The sequence below is a fragment of the Stomoxys calcitrans genome, chromosome 1 (assembly GCF_963082655.1).
Source record: "Stomoxys calcitrans chromosome 1, idStoCalc2.1, whole genome shotgun sequence".
Lineage (NCBI taxonomy): Eukaryota > Metazoa > Arthropoda > Insecta > Diptera > Muscidae > Stomoxys > Stomoxys calcitrans.
This window is the reverse complement of record NC_081552.1, coordinates 116,292,017-116,311,595: the sequence shown is the minus strand read 5'-3', so window position 1 is coordinate 116,311,595 and position 19,579 is coordinate 116,292,017. Positions and strand designations below refer to the sequence as shown.

At 39.5% G+C, this 19,579-nt stretch overlaps 1 protein-coding gene across 3 annotated transcripts in view; it reads left to right on the top strand.

The window, feature by feature from the left end:
• LOC106091999 (serine/threonine-protein kinase BRSK1) overlaps window positions 1-19,579 on the top strand; it is a 267,761-nt gene that overhangs the window by 227,976 nt on the left and 20,206 nt on the right. For all 3 annotated transcript variants that reach the window (XM_059362652.1, XM_059362646.1, XM_059362656.1), the window contains exon 8: window positions 1,652-1,876. In XM_059362652.1, the coding sequence (XP_059218635.1) occupies window positions 1,652-1,876 (225 nt within the window). The remainder of the gene's footprint in view (window positions 1-1,651; window positions 1,877-19,579) is intronic.

The following is a 19,579-nucleotide window of genomic DNA, read 5'->3' as shown; positions in this document are numbered from 1 at the left end:
GAAACAATGAAATTACCTTTTTTACGGGAAAATACCAAAAATACCTTTTTCACATGAGTTGCAACTCGCATAAAGCAAATTTTATTAGCTTTCCAAATCAGTTAAAAAATTCGAAATCGGTTCAGAAATGCTTTCACAAGCAAGAAAATAAGAGAACAGCCTCTGCGAAAATTCCAAAATAAAACTTGGTAGTCAAATTGCTTGGACACTATAAAAGATATCCCGTACATTTAGGCCGAGTTGACCAACTTCGAAGGCTCACCAATGAGCCCCTGAGACTTATTGGGCCCTGAAATTGCATATAAACTGAAGGACACTTCCTCAATAACCATGTAAAATTTCATGAAGATATCTCTATTAGTTCCAAAATCACAGACTTGTTTCCACTTATTTTTTTCCCCCATCCCACTGTGCGACGGTTACATATCTCTCAACGAAATGGCTGAACTGTTCAAAATTCACCTGTTCTGGGTGCAGCGCCAAAGGGATATTCCGGGAAATTGTGCAGCAGATGAGTGATGCGAGTCTGGGAACTACACATATCATGGAAACTGGAATTTCATGACCAATCGTGTCAAATGTTACTTAATGGTTTACTAATGGCAAACACAAAATATTTGCCTCATCAGATTACTCAGATGTTCCGAATTTTGCTTAGATGTGAAACCCAGTTTACAGTCGATTTTCAGTGAACAGACAATTACCGTTACTCAAAAGTTTCTCAAACAGAACCCGAAGTATACATAAAGATACCGACGGAACAACTTTCGCATGTTTCCAAGATCATGAAGAACTTGACCTTGGGACGATGTCTAAGATGTATGGTAAAATATATAACAAAATTATTTGTAAAAACTTTGAATCAATTATTTCCGTGTGCCAAAAGTCATAAACTTTGTGAGCATTGTTTCATTAATTATACATATTTCGAATTTTCTTCGGTTTTAGCTAAGCTTAGTTAGTTAGGCCTTAGTTCAGTGGTGCCCAAAATTAAAATTTTCTTTACTTACGCTTATGCTCTTTGTTTCAGTCGTTGTTCAGACAGCAACGAATGAACATGCGCTTGGGTGTACGCAAAATTTTTGCAAAAATACTCGGCAACATAACCTGTTGCCATCAAACAATTACTTCAGGTTAGTTCTTATCGTTAATATGCAGCGTTCATATTTTATGATTAAGAATGCTTTTGGAAACATGCAATGCCTGGTTTGTTACAAGAATATTAAAATTTCATAATAAATTCTCTCAAGTTTTTTCTTCAAAATTTATTATTTAAAAAAAGTAGTGGGAAAATATTGATAATCATATTTAAATAAAAACAATTTCTTTCCTATAGATTTGGTATATTTGGCAACTACGTTTTACATAGTCATAATTTTCATACCGGAATTTCATTCCTTAACAAAAATCATAGTTTATCTATTACCAAAATATTTTTATTATTATTAAAAAAACACACATCCCTGACGTGTTTAAAGGTCGCTGTCTGTTTGACCACTGAATGCTGGCACAGAATTTCTTGCTGTGCACTTTCTGGGCACCACTGGCTTAGTTTTTTCAACTGGGCGTATTCAAAGCATTCTTACTTATTTTAATTTTATTTTTTTTTTGATATTTATATTATAAGCTACAACATTTGTTTCTCTTTCAGACACAATACCGAAAAGGTGATTTATTTTTTATTACTGGACCGTAAACGGAGACGTCCAGCATTGGAAGATGACGATGAAATTACTCAAAAATCTCGTAGTGAATTAGACTCTGTGGATCCGCCTCGAAAGCGTTTAGACACATGTCGCATTAATGGCACTAATTCAACCAGCTATGGCCAAATCTCAGAAGGATCTCCATTGACGCCAAGAAGACAAGCATTCAAGTGAGTATATTGAAAAGTGTTTGTGAGATTGTTTGAGCGTGAATGTTTGTGTTACTATCACAGAGTGTGTTTAGACAGGATTTAGTGTTTAGTGCCAATAGTGATTATCCCACAAGAGCCCATACCATGCAAACATTTTTGATCACCAAATAATCGTCCTCTGATCTTCTAGATGAAGGTTATGATCGCAGCAGAGTTCGTCTAGGTGTTGTAGACGAATTCCCCTCCTAATGCTAGCAACATTTGTCAGGTACTTTTATTTACTTTAATTGGCTATGACAGATCATTTGTTTCGCTAGCCGAACATAGAATAGCATTCCAAGCGCCTCGATCTTCTGCGCTCATTCTTAAATCTCGGAAACCAAGTTTCGAGGTGTCCCCCACCACTTGATCTTTCCATCGGGATTTTAATCTTCCTGGTTTACGTGTAGCTCATCAATTCTGACAACATGACCCAGCCAACGCAGCCGTTGTATTTTGATGCGTGTAACTATGCTATCGTCGTCATACATCTCGTGGTTCATACGTCGCCTATATTCTCCGTTATCCCACACTGGTCCATATATTTTACGAAAAATGTTTCCCTCAAATACTCTAAGCACTGCCTCATCTGTTTTCACAAGTACCCATGCTTCAGAACCACATAACAATACGGGTAGTATCAGTGTCTTGTATAGTGTAATCTTCGTCGGTCGAGAGGTGGCCTTGATTCTAAACTGCTTACTGTTTGCCAGTAGTATTCTTCGCTTAACCTCAAAACTGGTGTCGTTCGTTTCGGTTACGGCGGTGCCGAGGTAGATAAAGTTGCTGACTATCTCAAAGTTGTGGTTTCCAACTTTCTCCATTTTCTTTATCTGCTCGGTTGTGCAAGGCTTTTTGGAGTTGAAACCATCCATTTCGTCTTATCTCCATTTATTTTCAAACCCATTTTCACTGACTTTCTTTCGATTCTTTCAAAGGCTGCAGTTAATACTTCCGGTGAACGACCTATGATACAAATGTCGTCTACAAAGGCGTGTAGCATGTGTTCTCTTGTGATTAGTGTGCCATATCTATTCACATCTGCATCTCGTATTATCTTCTCCAGCAGGATATTAAAGAGATCACACGATAGGCTGTCTCCTTGTCTGAAACCTCGTTTGGTATTAAATGGTTTGGAGAGATTTTTTCCTATTCTTACTAAGGAACGCGTATCAGCAAGTGTCATCCTGCAAAGTCTTATTCATTTTGCAGGGATACCAAACTCAGACATGGCTTGAAATACCTTTGAACGTAAAGGAGTATCGAAGACGGCTTTGTAGTCAACAAAGAGATGGTAGGTGTTGATTTGTCCCTCTCGGGTCTTTTCCGGGATTTGGCGCAGTGTGAATATCTTTACCAGTTCTAAAGCCGCATTGATAGGGCCCAATTATCTCATTCACTATGGTTTTAATCTTTCACACAGTACGCTCGAGAGTACCTTGAATGCGATGGGGAAGAGACTTATTCCTCTGTTGTTTCGTCTTGTCTCCTTTCTTGTGTACGGGACATAGTATGCTGAGGTTCCAATCATCGGGTATGCGTTCTTCTAGCCAGATTTCGCAGATAAGATGATGCATACGCCTTTTCAGCGTGTCGCCTCCGGTCTTAAATAGTTCAGCGGGAAAACCGTCGGCTCCTGCTGCCTTGTTGTTCTTTAGTCGAGTCACTTCTACTTGGACATCATTCTGACTAGGAGGTAAACATTCTATACCATCATCAGGGATTGTTTCTGCGGTATCCTCTTCGCGGCCAACGTCGGACACTAGCAGTAGGGTAAAATGTTGTTTCCATATCTTCAGCATGTTATCTGTGTCAGATACCAGATTTCCTTCTTTGTCTCTGCAGGAGGATGTGCCTGCAGCAAAGCCATCGGTTTGATGTTAAATTCTTTGGTAGAATTTCCGGACTTCATTCTAACTCGTGCACATCTCAATTCGCTCACACTCACGTCTTTCCATTTCCTTTTTCTTTCTGCGGTATAGACGTTTCTCCTCTCTCCTTTTCTCCAGATATCTCTCCTTTATCTGGAGCGTAGCTACAGATTGCAGTTTTGCTCTATATGCCGCATTCTTGGCTTCAGTAGCATCTCGACACTCTTGGTGAGGCACTATGCCATGCAAAGCTTCTCTCCAAAGAGGTGTCGCAGTGCTGCATGCCGTTCGGAATCGGCTATAAAAAGGAGGACCTTTATCATTGAGCTTAAACTTCAATCGGACTGCACTCATCGATATATGAAAAGTTTGCCCCTATTCCTTGGTGGAATGTTCATGGGCAAAATTTGCATTTGTTGTGAAAGTTGTCCTCTTAAAACAAAACATTGAATACATGAAACAAATACAAATCCTAAGCACACCACGTTTGAAAATAAAAACTAGAACTCAAACGGAATGAGTTGTAAGAGAATCGTCGCGAAGAGTTGCTAAAACTTTCGCACACGCAATGATATCCGAAGAACAATTACGTTAAAATCTTCCAGAAGATTGTGTTATTCATCGCGAACGCTCTTTCAAAATTATGAAAAATGTTTGCAGGGTATTCGTACATCATGGTAGTGAATGTTGATGCACCTCAAAAGCCTCTACTGTAGGCATGCACATTAATAATACGTGTCTCATTGAATGTATGCGACACTTTATGCTAGGCAACACAACTTTTTTGCTAAACATCATATTATCCATTCTTATTTCTATAATTTTATTTTTGCCTGCATTTAGTATTCTAATGTCAGAAGATTTCTTTCAACAGCAAGGAAAACTTTGGACCGCCATCCTTGCTATCACCCTTTTTTGTTGAAGATTTAGAAATACTTACAATTACGCCTGTTTAAAGAAATGTTTGGCTTGTGGTAAAAGTCAGTAATTATAAGGTTGTTTCCAGTACATCTGTTTTAAAAGTGCAGGCCACCGGATCGAGGTGAATGCCATTGTACAAAGAAAGTAGAATAATGATAAATTTTCGTGCTGTCGCTTTTCATTGGAATTTAAATAAGGCCGAGAGAGAGAGAGAGAAAAAGTTAAAATACACCTTTTATGAATTAACTTAGCTTGATGTGTAAATAAAGCCTTAAGCGGTTGTCATTACCCGAACCACGATAGAATTCGATTACCAATGTGTCGGTAGTTTTATGCTAACATTCACGCTTAAAAATGTTATAGGGTCATGGCAATTAATTTGTTGGTTCTTTAAGTGTAATCCAAACAATGTCGTTGTTTTTCTTTTTTTCTGTTTTAAAACGTATAGAAACTTATTGGGGTTCAATAAGAAAATCTAATCTTAAACCATACTAGCTGACCCGGGCCCGCTCCGTTGCGCCTTCTTTTACTTTATATGGAACAAAAGTTTCCTTGGGATATTTATTTTCGACAATTATAGAGCTTTTAGTGAAATACCCTGCTACGAAAATAGTAAATCGCTTGACAACCAGTTTAACAATATAAGTGCCTTTATCTGAATCCCATATGATCTTTATTGGTCTACGAACTTTAGTATGGATGTAAGGTGTACTCCATTCTTAAAATACTTCATTTCAGCCCGATATTCTCATGATATCTGATTTAGGGGTGTTTTCGGGGGTGAGGTGGTCCCCCAGACACTTGGCCCTGAAAAATATCAGCAACGTGCTCTTCTTTCAAATACCACTTATTTAAACCCCATAATGCCATTGTTTTAGGGGATTTTAGAGAATAAGGCGTTCCCCAAACTTATGACCCCAAAATTGGTCATCAAATTCGTTTTCTAATCTCAAATACCATTCATTTGAGCCACATATTGGCATGGTTTAAAATTTTTTTTTGTGGAAGGGGTGATGCCCTAAATACATGGTCCTATATTTGGATATCAAATTCGTTTTCTACTCCCAAATACCTTTATTTGAGCCCCATATTGCGATGATCCATAAAAAATTGCTGTTTGTGGGGTATTTTCGGGAAGGGGTAGACCCCCAGAAAATTGGTCTCGAGAGTGGGTATCAATTCTTGCTTTACCTTCCAATACCTTTCATTTAAGCTACTCATTGTCATGGTCGGTAAATATGGCCGATTTAGGGGTGTTTTGGGGATTAGGGTGGTCCCCCAAAGGTTTAGCCCGGAAAATATATCAGCAACGTGCTCTATTCTCATATATCTATATATCATTTATATGAACCCCATATTGCCATTGGCCTCAAAATTTGATATCAAATTCGTTTTCTAATCTCATTTAAACTCCTTATTGCAAAAGTCAGCAAATATGTCCGGTTTGGGGTATTTGTCCTAAAAACTATAAATATTTGCAATAGTTCCAATCTCTTTAAGACCCAAAATGTCTTGGTGAGCAAATACCTCCTATTTGGGGGTTGTTATGGTGGTGGGACGTCCCCTAGACAGTTGGTCCCTAAAGTTGATATCAGATACGTGGCCTACTCCCAAATACCTTTAATTTGAGCCTCATATTTCCATAGTCGGCCAACACGACCGACCTCTGTGAGTTGGCCTTGAAAATGTATATCGGATTCATGTTCTACTCTAAAAACCCTCTTATTTGAGCCTCATATTGCAATAGTCAGCAAATACTTCCTATTTGGGTGGTGTTGTGGGTGTGGGGGGCCCATAGACACTTTTCCAGGATATTGATATCGGATTCGTGCTTTACTCCCAAAGATCTTTAATTTGAGCCCCACATTGCTATTTTTTGGGGAGAGGCGGCAGTTGGGTATCAGATACTTTTCTTATCCTAAATACCTTTCATTTGAGTCCCATATTGTCGTGATTGGTCTAGATATATGTTTGGTAGGTTTTAGGGTGGGGCCGCTCTGCTGCGTCCGATTATACTATGTTGGAGAGAAGTATTCTAAATTTGAACATTTATGCGGAATTGTAGTTGTAAATGTATTACAATTTTCCTGTGGATTTTTCTACACTCAAGTACCTCTTATTTAAACCCAACATTACAATTGGCAGTAAAAGTCCTTCTTTAGGTGTGGTGGACCCCCAGAGACTTGGTCCCAAAAATGAAAGTAAATTTCGTGCTCTATTCCCAAAGACCTTTCATTTAACATCCATATTGCCATGGTCGGTAAATATGCCCGATTTGGGGGGTTTTATTGTGGTGGGGTGACCCATGAAACACTTAGTTCCGCAATTGGGTATCATTGCTTTATATAAGACACTGTCTTTTGTATGGGTTTTATCATAATAAAAATACAAATACAAAATACAAATACAATTCGTTTTCTACTCTCAAATACCTTTAATTTGAATCTGATATTGTAGTGGTGGGTCTATAAATCCGTTTGCTGGGTTTTGGGGGTGGGCGGCTCTCCTAGGCATCCCACACCAGAATTTGATACCAAATTTTTTGCTTTTAGATCCTTCCTATGTTCCTATATTTTATTTTTCTTTATTCCAAGGACCGATAGGTTATAACAAAAATACATGCTGATGATTAAGTTATACCACTCTGCCCTCTTTCTGTTCATGTTGGCATGTTTTCAATTGGATCAACTAAATCCAATTGGGTCAAACAATTTCAGTTGAAGACTGCCAGATGACGCTAATTTAAATGTTAGTGCTACTCGCTTAGAGTGGATCATATGATATGGTGGTTGTCTATGAATAGTCATTCTGAATGATGAATGAACCATACCATATCACTACCTATTAAATAGTCATCATTTAGTATTTTTTATACCCACCACCGAAGGATGGTGTTGTCATTCTGTTTGCAACATACCAAAATATCCATTTCCGACCCTATAAAGTATGTATATTCTTGATCAGCGTAAAAATCTAAGACGATCTAGACATGTCCGTCCGTCTGTCCGCCTGTCTGTTGAAATCACGCTACAGTCTTTAAAAATAGAGATATTGAGCTGAAACTTTGCACATATTCCTTTTTTGTCCATACGCAGGTTACGTTCGTAGATGGCCCTTAGACATCTTTCGTTAATTTGGCCCAGATCGGTTCAGATTTGGATATAGGTGCCATAAAGTCCGGTCCGCCGATTAAAGGTCTTAAGCCCATAAAAGCCACATTTATTATCCGATTTTGCTGAAATTTGGGACAATAAGTTGTGTTAGGCCCTTCGACATGTTTCTTCAATTTGGCCCAGATCGGTCCAGATTTAAATATAGCTGCCATATGGATTAATCTCCCGATTTAAGGTATTGGGCATTTATTGTCCGATTTCGCCGAAATTTGAGACAGTGCTTTGTGTTAGGCTCTTCGACATTTTTCTGCAACTTGGCCCAAATCGGTCCAGATTTGGATATAGCTGCCATGTAGACCGATATCTCAAATTAAAGTCTTGGCCTCATAAAAGGCGCATGTATAATCCGATTTCACTGAAATTTGACACAGTGACTTATGTTAGGCTTTTTGACATCCGTGTCGTATATGGTTCAGATCGGTTTATTTTTAGATATAGCTACTAAAAAGATCACTAATTTGTTATGCACAAATGAACAATTGAATTGTTCTTATTAGTATTTGGTCCAAATCGGAACATATTTCGATATAACTGCTATGGGACATAAGGTATGAAATTTTCACCGAATATTGATGAAAGGTGTTTTACATATATACCCGAGGAGGTGGGTATCCAAAGTTCAGTCCGTCAGAACTTAACGCTTTTTAACTTGTTTTTAAATCATATTAAATTGCCATATTAAACTAATTTGCCAGTCTATATATTTGACAGTCTATATATTTGAACAAAAAAGTGTTGCCCAGCAACACGTCGTGTGGTCTCGTCTATCGGTGAGCTAAAAATGGTTGAAACTTTATCGATAAGGTTTACAACTCTTGCTTTAACGCTGAATGTTAAAGCAGTGTCCCGTTAGGTCATTATAATTGATCGACCGTTTTGGGGTGAGGTGGTCCGCTAAATATATGAGCAGAATAATGATATCAGATTCGCAGTACACAACCTTATACCTTTAATTTAACCTTATATTGTCATGATTGGTTTATACAGCCGTTTGGTGGAGGGCGTCTATGTGAGAGTTGTGCGCCACACTGCCACTTGAGCATAAACTTGAATGACGCACTCAACTCAAAAAAATCTATCAAATAACCTATTGGAGGCGATTTTAGGAGGTAAAACACCACCTAGGTTCTTGGACACAAAGTTTAATGTCATATTCGTAATCTGCTCTCAAATGCCTATCATTTGAGTTTCATCAACCTATGATTGAGTAATATTCTTATTTGGAGAGCGTTTTAGGGGATGGGGCGACTATCAATTAGTTGGACCTCGTTTTTTTATGTCATATTCGTAGTCTACTCCCGAATACCTTTCATTTGAGTCCTATATTGATATATACGTCCAATATGTCTATTTGGAGCAGACATATGGATACTTGAACCCAAGTTTTTATACCACATTCGCTTTCTGCTCTCCAATATCCTTCATTTGATACCCATATTGTCCCTATCGGTCAGCTTTTGGTTTTTGGGTGGCGTTTTTGTGGTAACGGTTGAGGATTCGTCCCCTTCCAACATCAACAAATTACATAGCCTATACCTCCTTCCTGACCATATTCGTAATCTACTCGCGAATTCGAGCCCCATATTGTCATTATCGTCCAATAAACCAATTTGGGGGTTTTGGGGTCGGGGCGGCCTCCCAATTACTTGGACTCAATTTTAAATGTGGAAATCGTACTCTACTCTTGAATACCTTTCATTTAAGTCCCATATTGTCCCAATCGGTCCACTTTTAGTTTTAAGTGGTACTTTTGGTGTAAGTAGGAGGGTCCACCCCCCTTGTGATATCAAAAACTTATATATCCTATTGCTCCTTCTGGACCATATTCGTAATCTACTCCCGAATACCTTTCATTCGATTTCCATTTTGTCATTATCGTCCAATAAACCTATTTTGGACCCAATTATTTACTTGGACCCAATTTTTAATATGGAATTTGTACTCTACTCTTGAATAGCTTTCATTTAAATCCCATATCGTCCCAATCGGTCCACTTTTATTTTTGGCTGGTACTTTTGTGGTTAGGGGGAGGGTCCGCCCCCAATGCGATATCAAAAAATTATAGAGCATATTGCTCCTTCCGGACCACTCCCCATAATCTGTGAAAATTTCAAAGAAATCGGTTTAGTCGTTTTTGAGTCTATACGGAACAAACAAGTTTACAAACCCACAAACAAACAAACAAACATACAAATAAACAAACAAACACATATTCATTTATATATATATATTGGGTTGCCCAAAAAGTAATTGCGGATTTTTCATATAGTCGGCGTTGACAAATTTTTTCACAGCTTGTGACTCTGTTATTGCATTCTTTCTTCTGTCAGTTATCAGCTGTTACTTTTAGCTTGCTTTAGAAAAGAAGTGTAAAAACAGTATATTTGATTAAAGTTCATTCTAAGTTTTATTAAAAATGCATTTACTTTCTTTTAAAAAATCCGCAATTACTTGTTGGGCAACCCAATAGAATATATAGATAAGACGGGAATATTAATCTACGTACCACTTTGATGAATAGTTATATCCTACACCACTACTGTGGTACATGGTATTATAACTTAGTGAATTAGTTTGTAACACCCAAAAGGAAGAGAGATAGACACATTCAAAAGTATTCCGATCGATTCAAAATCATTTTCTGATTCGACTTAGCTATGTTCGCCTTAGCCACCCCAGAGAATCTGTAGCCCCCTCAGAATTTTCGTTAATACGTATATTGTTCTAATCAATATGAACTTGTTTTGGCACATTTCTGTCGAAAATTGGGACAAAATTTATGACTTTTACTTGACGATTTGATGAGGTGTTGTATTTGCCTTAATAACAACACTTTTTAAGTGTTTCTATAAATAATGGGATTTTAAAAGCTCCACCAAGGGAAGGGTTCTACTCGACTTTTGGAATGAATTATCGATCGCCCCAATGAATTCTCAATCGCCATGACATTTTATGCTTCCGTATGCCAGTTGAAATCACACAATATTTTAATTGCAAACGAGCCGAGTTCAAACCGATTTTCCCGTTTGACTTCTTCAGCCCCCAGAAGGCACATATTTTATCCGATTTAGCGAAGCTTGTGCATAAAGGCTTCTGTTATAACTTCCAACTTCCAGATTTGACTTAGTGAGAACATCCATTGAGCTTTTCATTTCAGCTTAAAAATTAAAAAAAAAATTTCATTCTTGGTGGTGGGAGTTACATAAGATTCGGCTAACAAAACATAATCCGATTTTGTTGTAATACAAAATGAGGTTTTAGTATATTTACTCAAAATAGAAAACGATTTCCGTCCTAACGATCTGCAATTCTTTCAACTATTTCTGATGCGATGAAGCATATGCCGAGTAAACTAGATAACCTAGACATTTGAATTTGTATTCTGACGCCAATTAGACAATCGTTTAGAACCGACTTATCCGACCGATTTTGATGGCTTTTGCGATCGAATAGGTAATTTTTGCAACATAAGTATACGAATTATTTCATTCTTTTAAGAAAGCAAACATTTTTTTAAAACTTTTTTTTTGGTTGGAGAGAGAATTTAGATATTTCCAACTCTCTACTGATATGAAGGTAAAAAATCCTCTTCAGCGTCTTGGCAAGGAAAGAGGAGAGACTAATCGTTCTAAAATCTTTCGCTGAACTGTACTGCAGCTTTCCCTCTTTCGATATAAGAACTACCTTAAACCTCCTCCAAGATTTGTGAACATAGACAAATCTTACTCATGTCCTAAAAACTTGTACGTATTCATCGCATAGATGGTCGAAAGCCTTCTGCAGCATTTTCGGATAAATGCCGTCCAGCCCCGGGGATTTGAATGGTCCAAATGTGTGTAGTGTCCAACGAATACCTTTATGAGTCACTTATCTGTCGGCAACGTCCTCCGCGTCCATATATTCCATGGATATAGAAGACGAATTCCTATGTTCCGTGGGAAATATGACAGAGTGTCCCGGGGATATACAGTCCACTCTCTATTTGACTTCTGTAAGTTCCCCATGTACGGGCTTTCATTCGCCATCAGCTTCCGCAATCCGGAAGTTTCGTTTATATTAGAGAGTACCTCAATCAATCTGACAAAATCCTCACTTTCGGATTTTCTTAGCTCCCATAGTACGATGTTGCCATTACCCATTTCCACATTAAATGCCCGTCCGTCATCTTTTCTAAGTACCTTCGGCTCTTTGTTCCAACACCTTCTTCTTCTTCTTCTTATGTGCAGGCTGACAAAAAAGCAGATGTGAACCGTTCCTCCAAGTCCTGTACAACGTAATTAATGTCATCTACACTCCAGATATCACCCGGATCGTTATTTACCTTTCTTCCTTCTGATGATTTACAATCCACCCACTTTGTCCTCCAGGGTCTTATGGAGTTCAACTCTCTTTATCATGAATTGTATGCATTTATGATCCAAAAAACTTACCTCTGCTGATACAGCCCAACCGGAGATAGCAAATTCCTGCATATTTCCTAAAATGAGATCTAGAGCCTCCCTTCCGTTAGAAATCTAAAATGTGGCGTCCACCCCTCTTTTACATACACATAGACTATTCTCCAAAATAAATTCTAGAACACTCCCCCCAAAGATCGTGGCGAGCATTTGTGTCGGATCCCAATAGTAAGCCCTTATTATTCGTCTTACAAAAACGAATGAGATCCCTAACCACCATAGGGGAGGGAATCTGTCTATCATCATGTGGGACGTAAGCGGATGAAATAATCAGTTCCCTACCTTTACACGATAAGGAAACCACGGTTTGGTCCTTGATACAAAACTGGTTCACAATAAAACATGAGAGAGAACAGAGACCCGACAATTGAACCATTACCGACATTATAAAGATTCGAAGACTAGAATAGGCAAAGAACCTTATACGATGACATCATCAGGAGCCGTGGACGACACAATGCAAAGTTTCTGAACTGAACAATATAAACTACCAATTACTCTATGCTAACACTGGTACTCGGCCGAGGACCTGCTTTTTTGTGATAAAAATTTGAATTACATGTTTTCCCCAGAGATGTTGTCGCCCCATTTTTATGTGGAGATGGCGATCCTCGTCAAGCTCCTGTAGGTTAGCAAGCTCGTTCCGGTCTAAAGGACCGATCGACGCGGGAACAGGGTGGCCATTGGTTAGTTAAAGGCGACAATAACTAACCTTGTCAATAGCGGGTGCCGCCAGAACTCTTACTGAGACTCTCCGCTCGATACCGTTGATTGTCCGCGACTGCCGTTGCAGCTACTCCGCATGCGACATTCCCCTAACCGCAAACTGTGGACGCTCGCAGCTAAGCTTCTCGTGACAGCAATGAACACCACACAGATCAGACCTCCATGTTCCAGCCAGTGTGTTGCTTACAGCTCTCCCGTGCTGGGTACCCTGAATTGTCAATGTCGGATGCATCAGTTGTGAGACAGGAGGAGCATACCTGTTATCATTTTATATGCCTTTCGACTCTCCGACACCGCCACCCACGTTGGAGCTGCAACGGCTAGTGGAGAAAGCAAAACAGGCTGGAAACGAGGTACTAATATGGTCCGATGCGAACTCTCACCACATTTCTTGGGGTAGTACTACCCCATACTACCCCCAAGCCCTGGCAGAGTTCTTGAAAACTAACGACCTTATAACATTTAATATTGGTAATACCGCTACCTTTGGGAGGGAGGAGGTATTAGATGTGACTATATGTTTGGAAAATCTTATCGATGAGGTTTAGGATTGGATGGTCTCCATGAAACACTCTTTCTCTGGCCATCGCTGCATTAGGGTTAGCACGGCCAGCGCCGGATTCGATAAGCTTCCGGAATAAGTTGAAAACCAACTGGACAAAATTCGGAAGGCTACTCAGAAGAAGACTTGGGCAAGATAATTTAGATTGTCCAAGTATAGAAGACATTGACGAAAATGTCAACAGGATTACGATTGCACTCGTGAGGTCCTTCAAAGATTGTTGTCCTCTTCGGAAAAGGAAATCAGCCCAAGAAAAACCCTGGATGACTGGGGAGATTCGCAACATTGGGAAAGAGGTCCGCAGACTTTTAGCAGAACACATCGTAAAAAAGCGGAAGATTACCAGAGCGGCGAAACGTCCCTCCTGAAAGCTTTTCTGTGAACGGTCGACGTCGCCATGATAAAAAAAGTTTCACTCAAAAACCCATGTACAAACGAAACTTTAATAGGAGTGAGAGCTGAGACAACGGAGGACTTGTTGAGGCTTTTGATGAAAACCCATTTTCCACAGGGTAGGTTTATAATTACGGAATTTATGGTGAAGGATTCCTTGAGAAGCTTCAAACCATATAAGTCACCCGGACCGGATAGAGTATTTCCGGCGGAGACAGACTATCTGGCTCTCCAGCTGGCTAATATTTTCACAACATGCCTGGGAGTTGCATATACTCCGCAACCTAGCAGGAGGCAAGGGTGGTATTTATACCCAAGCCCGGCAAAGCAAGTTGTGCGACCCCAACGGCCTACGGACCTATAAGCCTTACGTCCTTTCTACTCAAAACCATAGAACGTATTGTGGACATCATAATAAAGAGTAGAACATCAAACGAACTGCTCAAGTACAAACAGCATGCCTATGTCGAGGGAAGGTCGTTGGAGCCTGCCATGCACGAGGTTGTACATAAAATAGAAGAATCCTTCGATGCCAAAACGTACACCCTGGCGGTATACATTGACATCGAGGGGGCTTTTAACAATGTGCGGACCGATCCAATCCACTGATCCAATCCTTAGACCAGTACCGGGTGGACCCGGTCCTTACAGACTGGATAAACCATATGCTAAGGAACAGGTGGATAAATTGTGTGTCCCATTGGTATAGCACAGGAGAGTGATTAGACCAATACTTACTTACGCCTCAGTAGATTGTTGGACTGCTATGGATAAAAAGTGCAGCATAAAGACCAAAAAACAGGCAGCCACTGCGGCTTTGAAACTTAAGGCAATGGGAGAATGGATTGAGGATGGGAGAAGCTCATACCACCGCGGTACAATTGAGGCGACGATTGGAAACCTGGAAGGAAGGGAAGAGTTTTCCGATCGGATATCTGAGTTCAACCTTGAGGACGAGTGCAAGGAACAGTCTTGGATTGACGGAACCCTAGTATTGCCATCTGGAAGATTATGTTGCACGGATGGATCAAACCTAGTAGACAGAGTGGGCTTGGGGGTCCACATTGAGAACCCAAGGACTGAGATCTGGTTCAGACTGCCTGACCATAATACGGACCTGCAGGCGGAGGTGGTGATAACGCGAGTACGTCGATTATGAACATATTTACGGACAGTGAAATGGCCATAAGGGCAGTAACAACCAGGACGGTAAGGTCACGAACAGTCTTGCAGTGCCAGAAGGAAATTAACGCCTTCTCTGAGGATGGCAAAATCCGAATCGTTTGAGTGCCGGGCCTTAACGGAGTAATGGGGAATGAAAGGGCAGACGATTTGGCGGTGAAGGCCAGAGGACTGCGGTCAATAAACTTTGTTAACACGAAGCCTTTCGGGTCGACGCATGCAACCCTGTGGAACTGCAAAACGGACAGTAGGACGGCAAAAATTCTGTGGGGTGATCCAGATCGTGGGAAGACGAGGCTATAACTGAAAAGTAAGAGCGCACAACAAGCCAATTACTGGCTTAGGTGTATTTCCATAGTGGCATGGAGGGGATTATTATCTGCACCCTCTTTTCAACCTAACCTATGACATTATGTCGTCAGTTACTATCATTAAATTTTGGGTTTAAAATGGTTTTAAGAAATATAGAAAACACATTACATTTCAAAAAAAAAAAAAAAAAAAGAAAAAAAAAAAAATATATATATATATATATATATATATATATTTTTTTTTTTAATTAATAATTAAATTATATATATATATATATATATATATATATATATATATAATTTAATTATTCATTAATTAGTCTTCTATAGTTCATCGCAATTTTAAGGAAACCCACAAAGTTTTTCCAGTCTGCAGTCCAACCTCCATCTAGTATTCGAAAAATGACATCCTGCGAAAGTTCTGCTGTTCCGAAAAAATCCCTTCTAACCGATTTGAAAATCGGGCATTTACCAAGGAAATTGTGTAAATGCCCGTTAGGTGCAATGTTTGCTTTGCTCATTTGTCGTTTCAGATATAAATATGGTTGCATTTAAATATATTGCCTCGCTTCTGCTTAAATATCCATGTTATTGCTGATTTGCCATATGAATCATTCATATAAAATGGGCCTCGCCTTATATCTAGGCGTTTATTTATGCGCGAGTTGCTTGATAATGCCTTCTCTACATTTATGTTTTTATTACATATACCTGATACTTAGTTCGTTTTTGGCGACATTTTTCGATTACTTTGTTTAGATAATAGAATTTGATGCAAAAAGACTTGCTGATTTCATTCAATAGGACCTTCCCTTATTACTTACGAAAAATCTTCATAAAAGTATTATGTTTTCATTGAGATTTTTGTAGTGTTTCAAAAAAGTAACTGTGAAAAAATACACATTTTCTACTGTGGAAAACGAATATAGTACCAGACTTTATGCATAAAATCTCTGTCAATTGGCCGAAAATTGCATAGCATTCAGACCAGGTTGCAACAGATTCTAGTGTTTGCAGATTAAATTTAGTGAGCAAATCATTGATAGCCCTTGCCCAAAACAGATTCTTCTCTATTTAGATTTAAGAGATAAAGTTTGGTAATCTTTCTTTTCCATGGGAAAACATCACTCTATATATGTATAGCAGGTGCAGTTGAAGAGTATATATATGACCGTCATCAACATTTGTCTCCAAGTCAAAAAAATAAATAGGAGTACATTCTGGCAGCTGCAGTATGCGTTTTAACCATTGAACCATTGAAACTTACCTACTTCGTCAAACTCATAATAATCCCAGACTTGAGCAGCATATTCCTGAATTGATCTATGGTTGCCCAAAAAGTAATTGCGGAATTTTCATATAGTCGGCGTTGACAAATTTTTTCACAGCTTATGACTCTGTAATTGCATTCTTTCTTCTGTCAGTTATCAGCTGTTACTTTTAGCTTGCTTTAGAAAAAAGTGTAAAAAAAGTGTAAAAAGTTTTATTAAAAATGCATTTACTTTCTTTTAAAAAATCCGCAATTACTTTTTGGGCAACCCAATATATTCTTGATCCGCGGAAAAATCTAAGATTAGCGTGTTGAAATCACGTTACAGTCTTTAAATATAGGATATTGAGCTGATACTTTGCACAGATTCTTTCTTTGTCCATAAGCAGATCAAGTTCGATGATGGGCTATATCGGACTATATCTCCAGATTTGAATATAGCTGCCATATAGACCGATCCTCCGATTTAGGGTCTTAGGCCTCATTCTCGTAAACTTTAAAGATGACCAAGTAAGAATAACTAACTATATAATATAGGGCCTTTCTTGAAACTTTGTCGAACGCTGCCCTAAAGTCTACGAAGAAGGCATATAGTTTTTATACCCACCACCGAAGGATGCAACAAATCGAAATATTCATTTCCGACCTTATAAAGTAGATATATTCTTGATCGTCGTAAAAATCTAAGACTATCTTTCCATTCCGTCCGTGTCCGCCCGTCTGTTGAAATCACGCTACACTCTTTAAAAACTGAGATATTGAGCTGAAACTTTGCAAAAATTCTTTTTTTGTTCATAGGCAGGTCAAGTTCGAAGATGGGCTATATCGCACTATATCTTGATATAGCCCGGCCGACACGAGATAACTATGAGCACCACACAGGCTGAAACTTTGTGCTCCGACTTATGTGGTGTCCATCGTTACCACGGGAAGCTTAGCTGAAAGCCACCGGGCGTGCCCACAGGTTGCGGATTATGGAAAGCTCCGTTTTTAAGAGGAGTAGCTTCAAATGCAGCCGCGGGCAGTCAGCGATCTTCGTGAGGAGAGTCTCAGCAAGGAGTCAGGTGGCACTGGATCTTAATTAAATACTGAGTACCAATGATACTCAAGACGACAAGGCGAGTTATTGGTGCCTTCAAATAACCAATAGCCAACATCATCGTCTGTTCCCAGGTTAGGGGCGGCTGGAGGCGAGCGGCTCGCCACAACGAGGGATACATGTGCAATCCCACAAAACCCATGCGGTTGGGGCGCTGGGCTAGTAACCCCTCCCCGGAAAGTTATGAGAACTTCAATGAGCTGGACATTGAAAAGCTGCAAACACAACAGATGGCAGCGGCATACTCCACTCGACTAACCCAACTGCTTGATGAAAGCACTCCTTGTTCCGATGATATAATGGCGCAGTGGCAAACTATTACCCGCTCCATGGAAAATGCCGCGAAATCCGTACTTAAGAACCGGAAGCCTCCTCCAAGACACCCATGGTACGCCAAGAGTGTCGAGATGCTACTGAAGCCAACAATGCGGCACATAGAGCAACCTTGCAATCAGTAGCAACGCTCCAGAAAGACTGAGTGTGAGCGATTTGAGATGTATAGGAGTCAGAATGAAGTCCGGAAATTTTACCAAAGAATTAAACATCAAACCGATGGCTTTGATGCAGGAACATCCTCCTGCAGAGACAAAGAAGGAAATCTGGTAACTGACAGAGATAACATGCTGAAGATATAGAAAGAACATTTTTCCCAACTGCTAGTGTCCGAAGTTGGCAGCGAAGAGGATACCGCAGAGCCAACTAATGAAGATGGTATAGAATGTTTACCTCCTAGTCATAATGAGGTCCAAGTAGCAGTTAACGGACTAAAGATTAACAAGTCAGCAAGAGCCGACAAGTTACCCGCTGAACTATTTAAGAACGGAGGCGACACGCTGATAAGGCGTATGCATCAGCTTATCTGCGTAATCTGGATAGAAGAAAGAATACCCGATGATTGGAACCACAGCATATTATTTCTCGTACACAAGAAAGGAGAAAAGACGGAATGTGCCAACTACAGAGGAATAAGTATCCTCCCCATCGCATAAAAGATACTCTCCAGCGTACTGTGTGAAAGATTAAAACCTAAAGTCAATGAGATAATTGGGCCCTATCAATGCGACTTTAGACCTGATAAATCGAGCCTGGACCAGATATTCACACTGCGCCAAATTCTGGAAAAGACCAGAGAAAGACAAATCGACACCTACCATCTCTTTGTTGACTACAAAGCCGCTTTCGATACCCCTTTACGTTCAAAGGTAGTTTAAGTCATGTCTGAGTTTGGAATCCCTGAAAAATTAATAAAACTTTGCAGGATGACACTTGCTCACACATGTTCCTCGGAAAGAATAGGAAAGATTCTCTCGGGACCATATAATACCAATCGAGTTTTCAGACAAGGAGACGTGTGATCTCTTCAATATCCTGCTGGAGAAGATTATACGAGATGCAGATGTGAATAGATATAGCACACTTATCACAAGAGAACACATGCTACTCGCCTATGCCGACGACATCGACATAATAGGTCGGTCATCGGAAGTGGTAAATGCAGCCTTTGAAAGAATCGAAAGAGAGTCAGTGAAAATGGGTCTGGCAGTAAATGGAGATAAGACGAAATGGATGGTTTCAACTCCCAAAACTCCTTGTACAACCTAGCATATAAAGAAAATGGAGAAAGTCGGGAACCACCACAAACGGGAAATTTCTTCCGTCCTACGAGAATTTTCTTTCATCATACGAGAATTTTCTTTCATAAATTTTCTGGAATTTT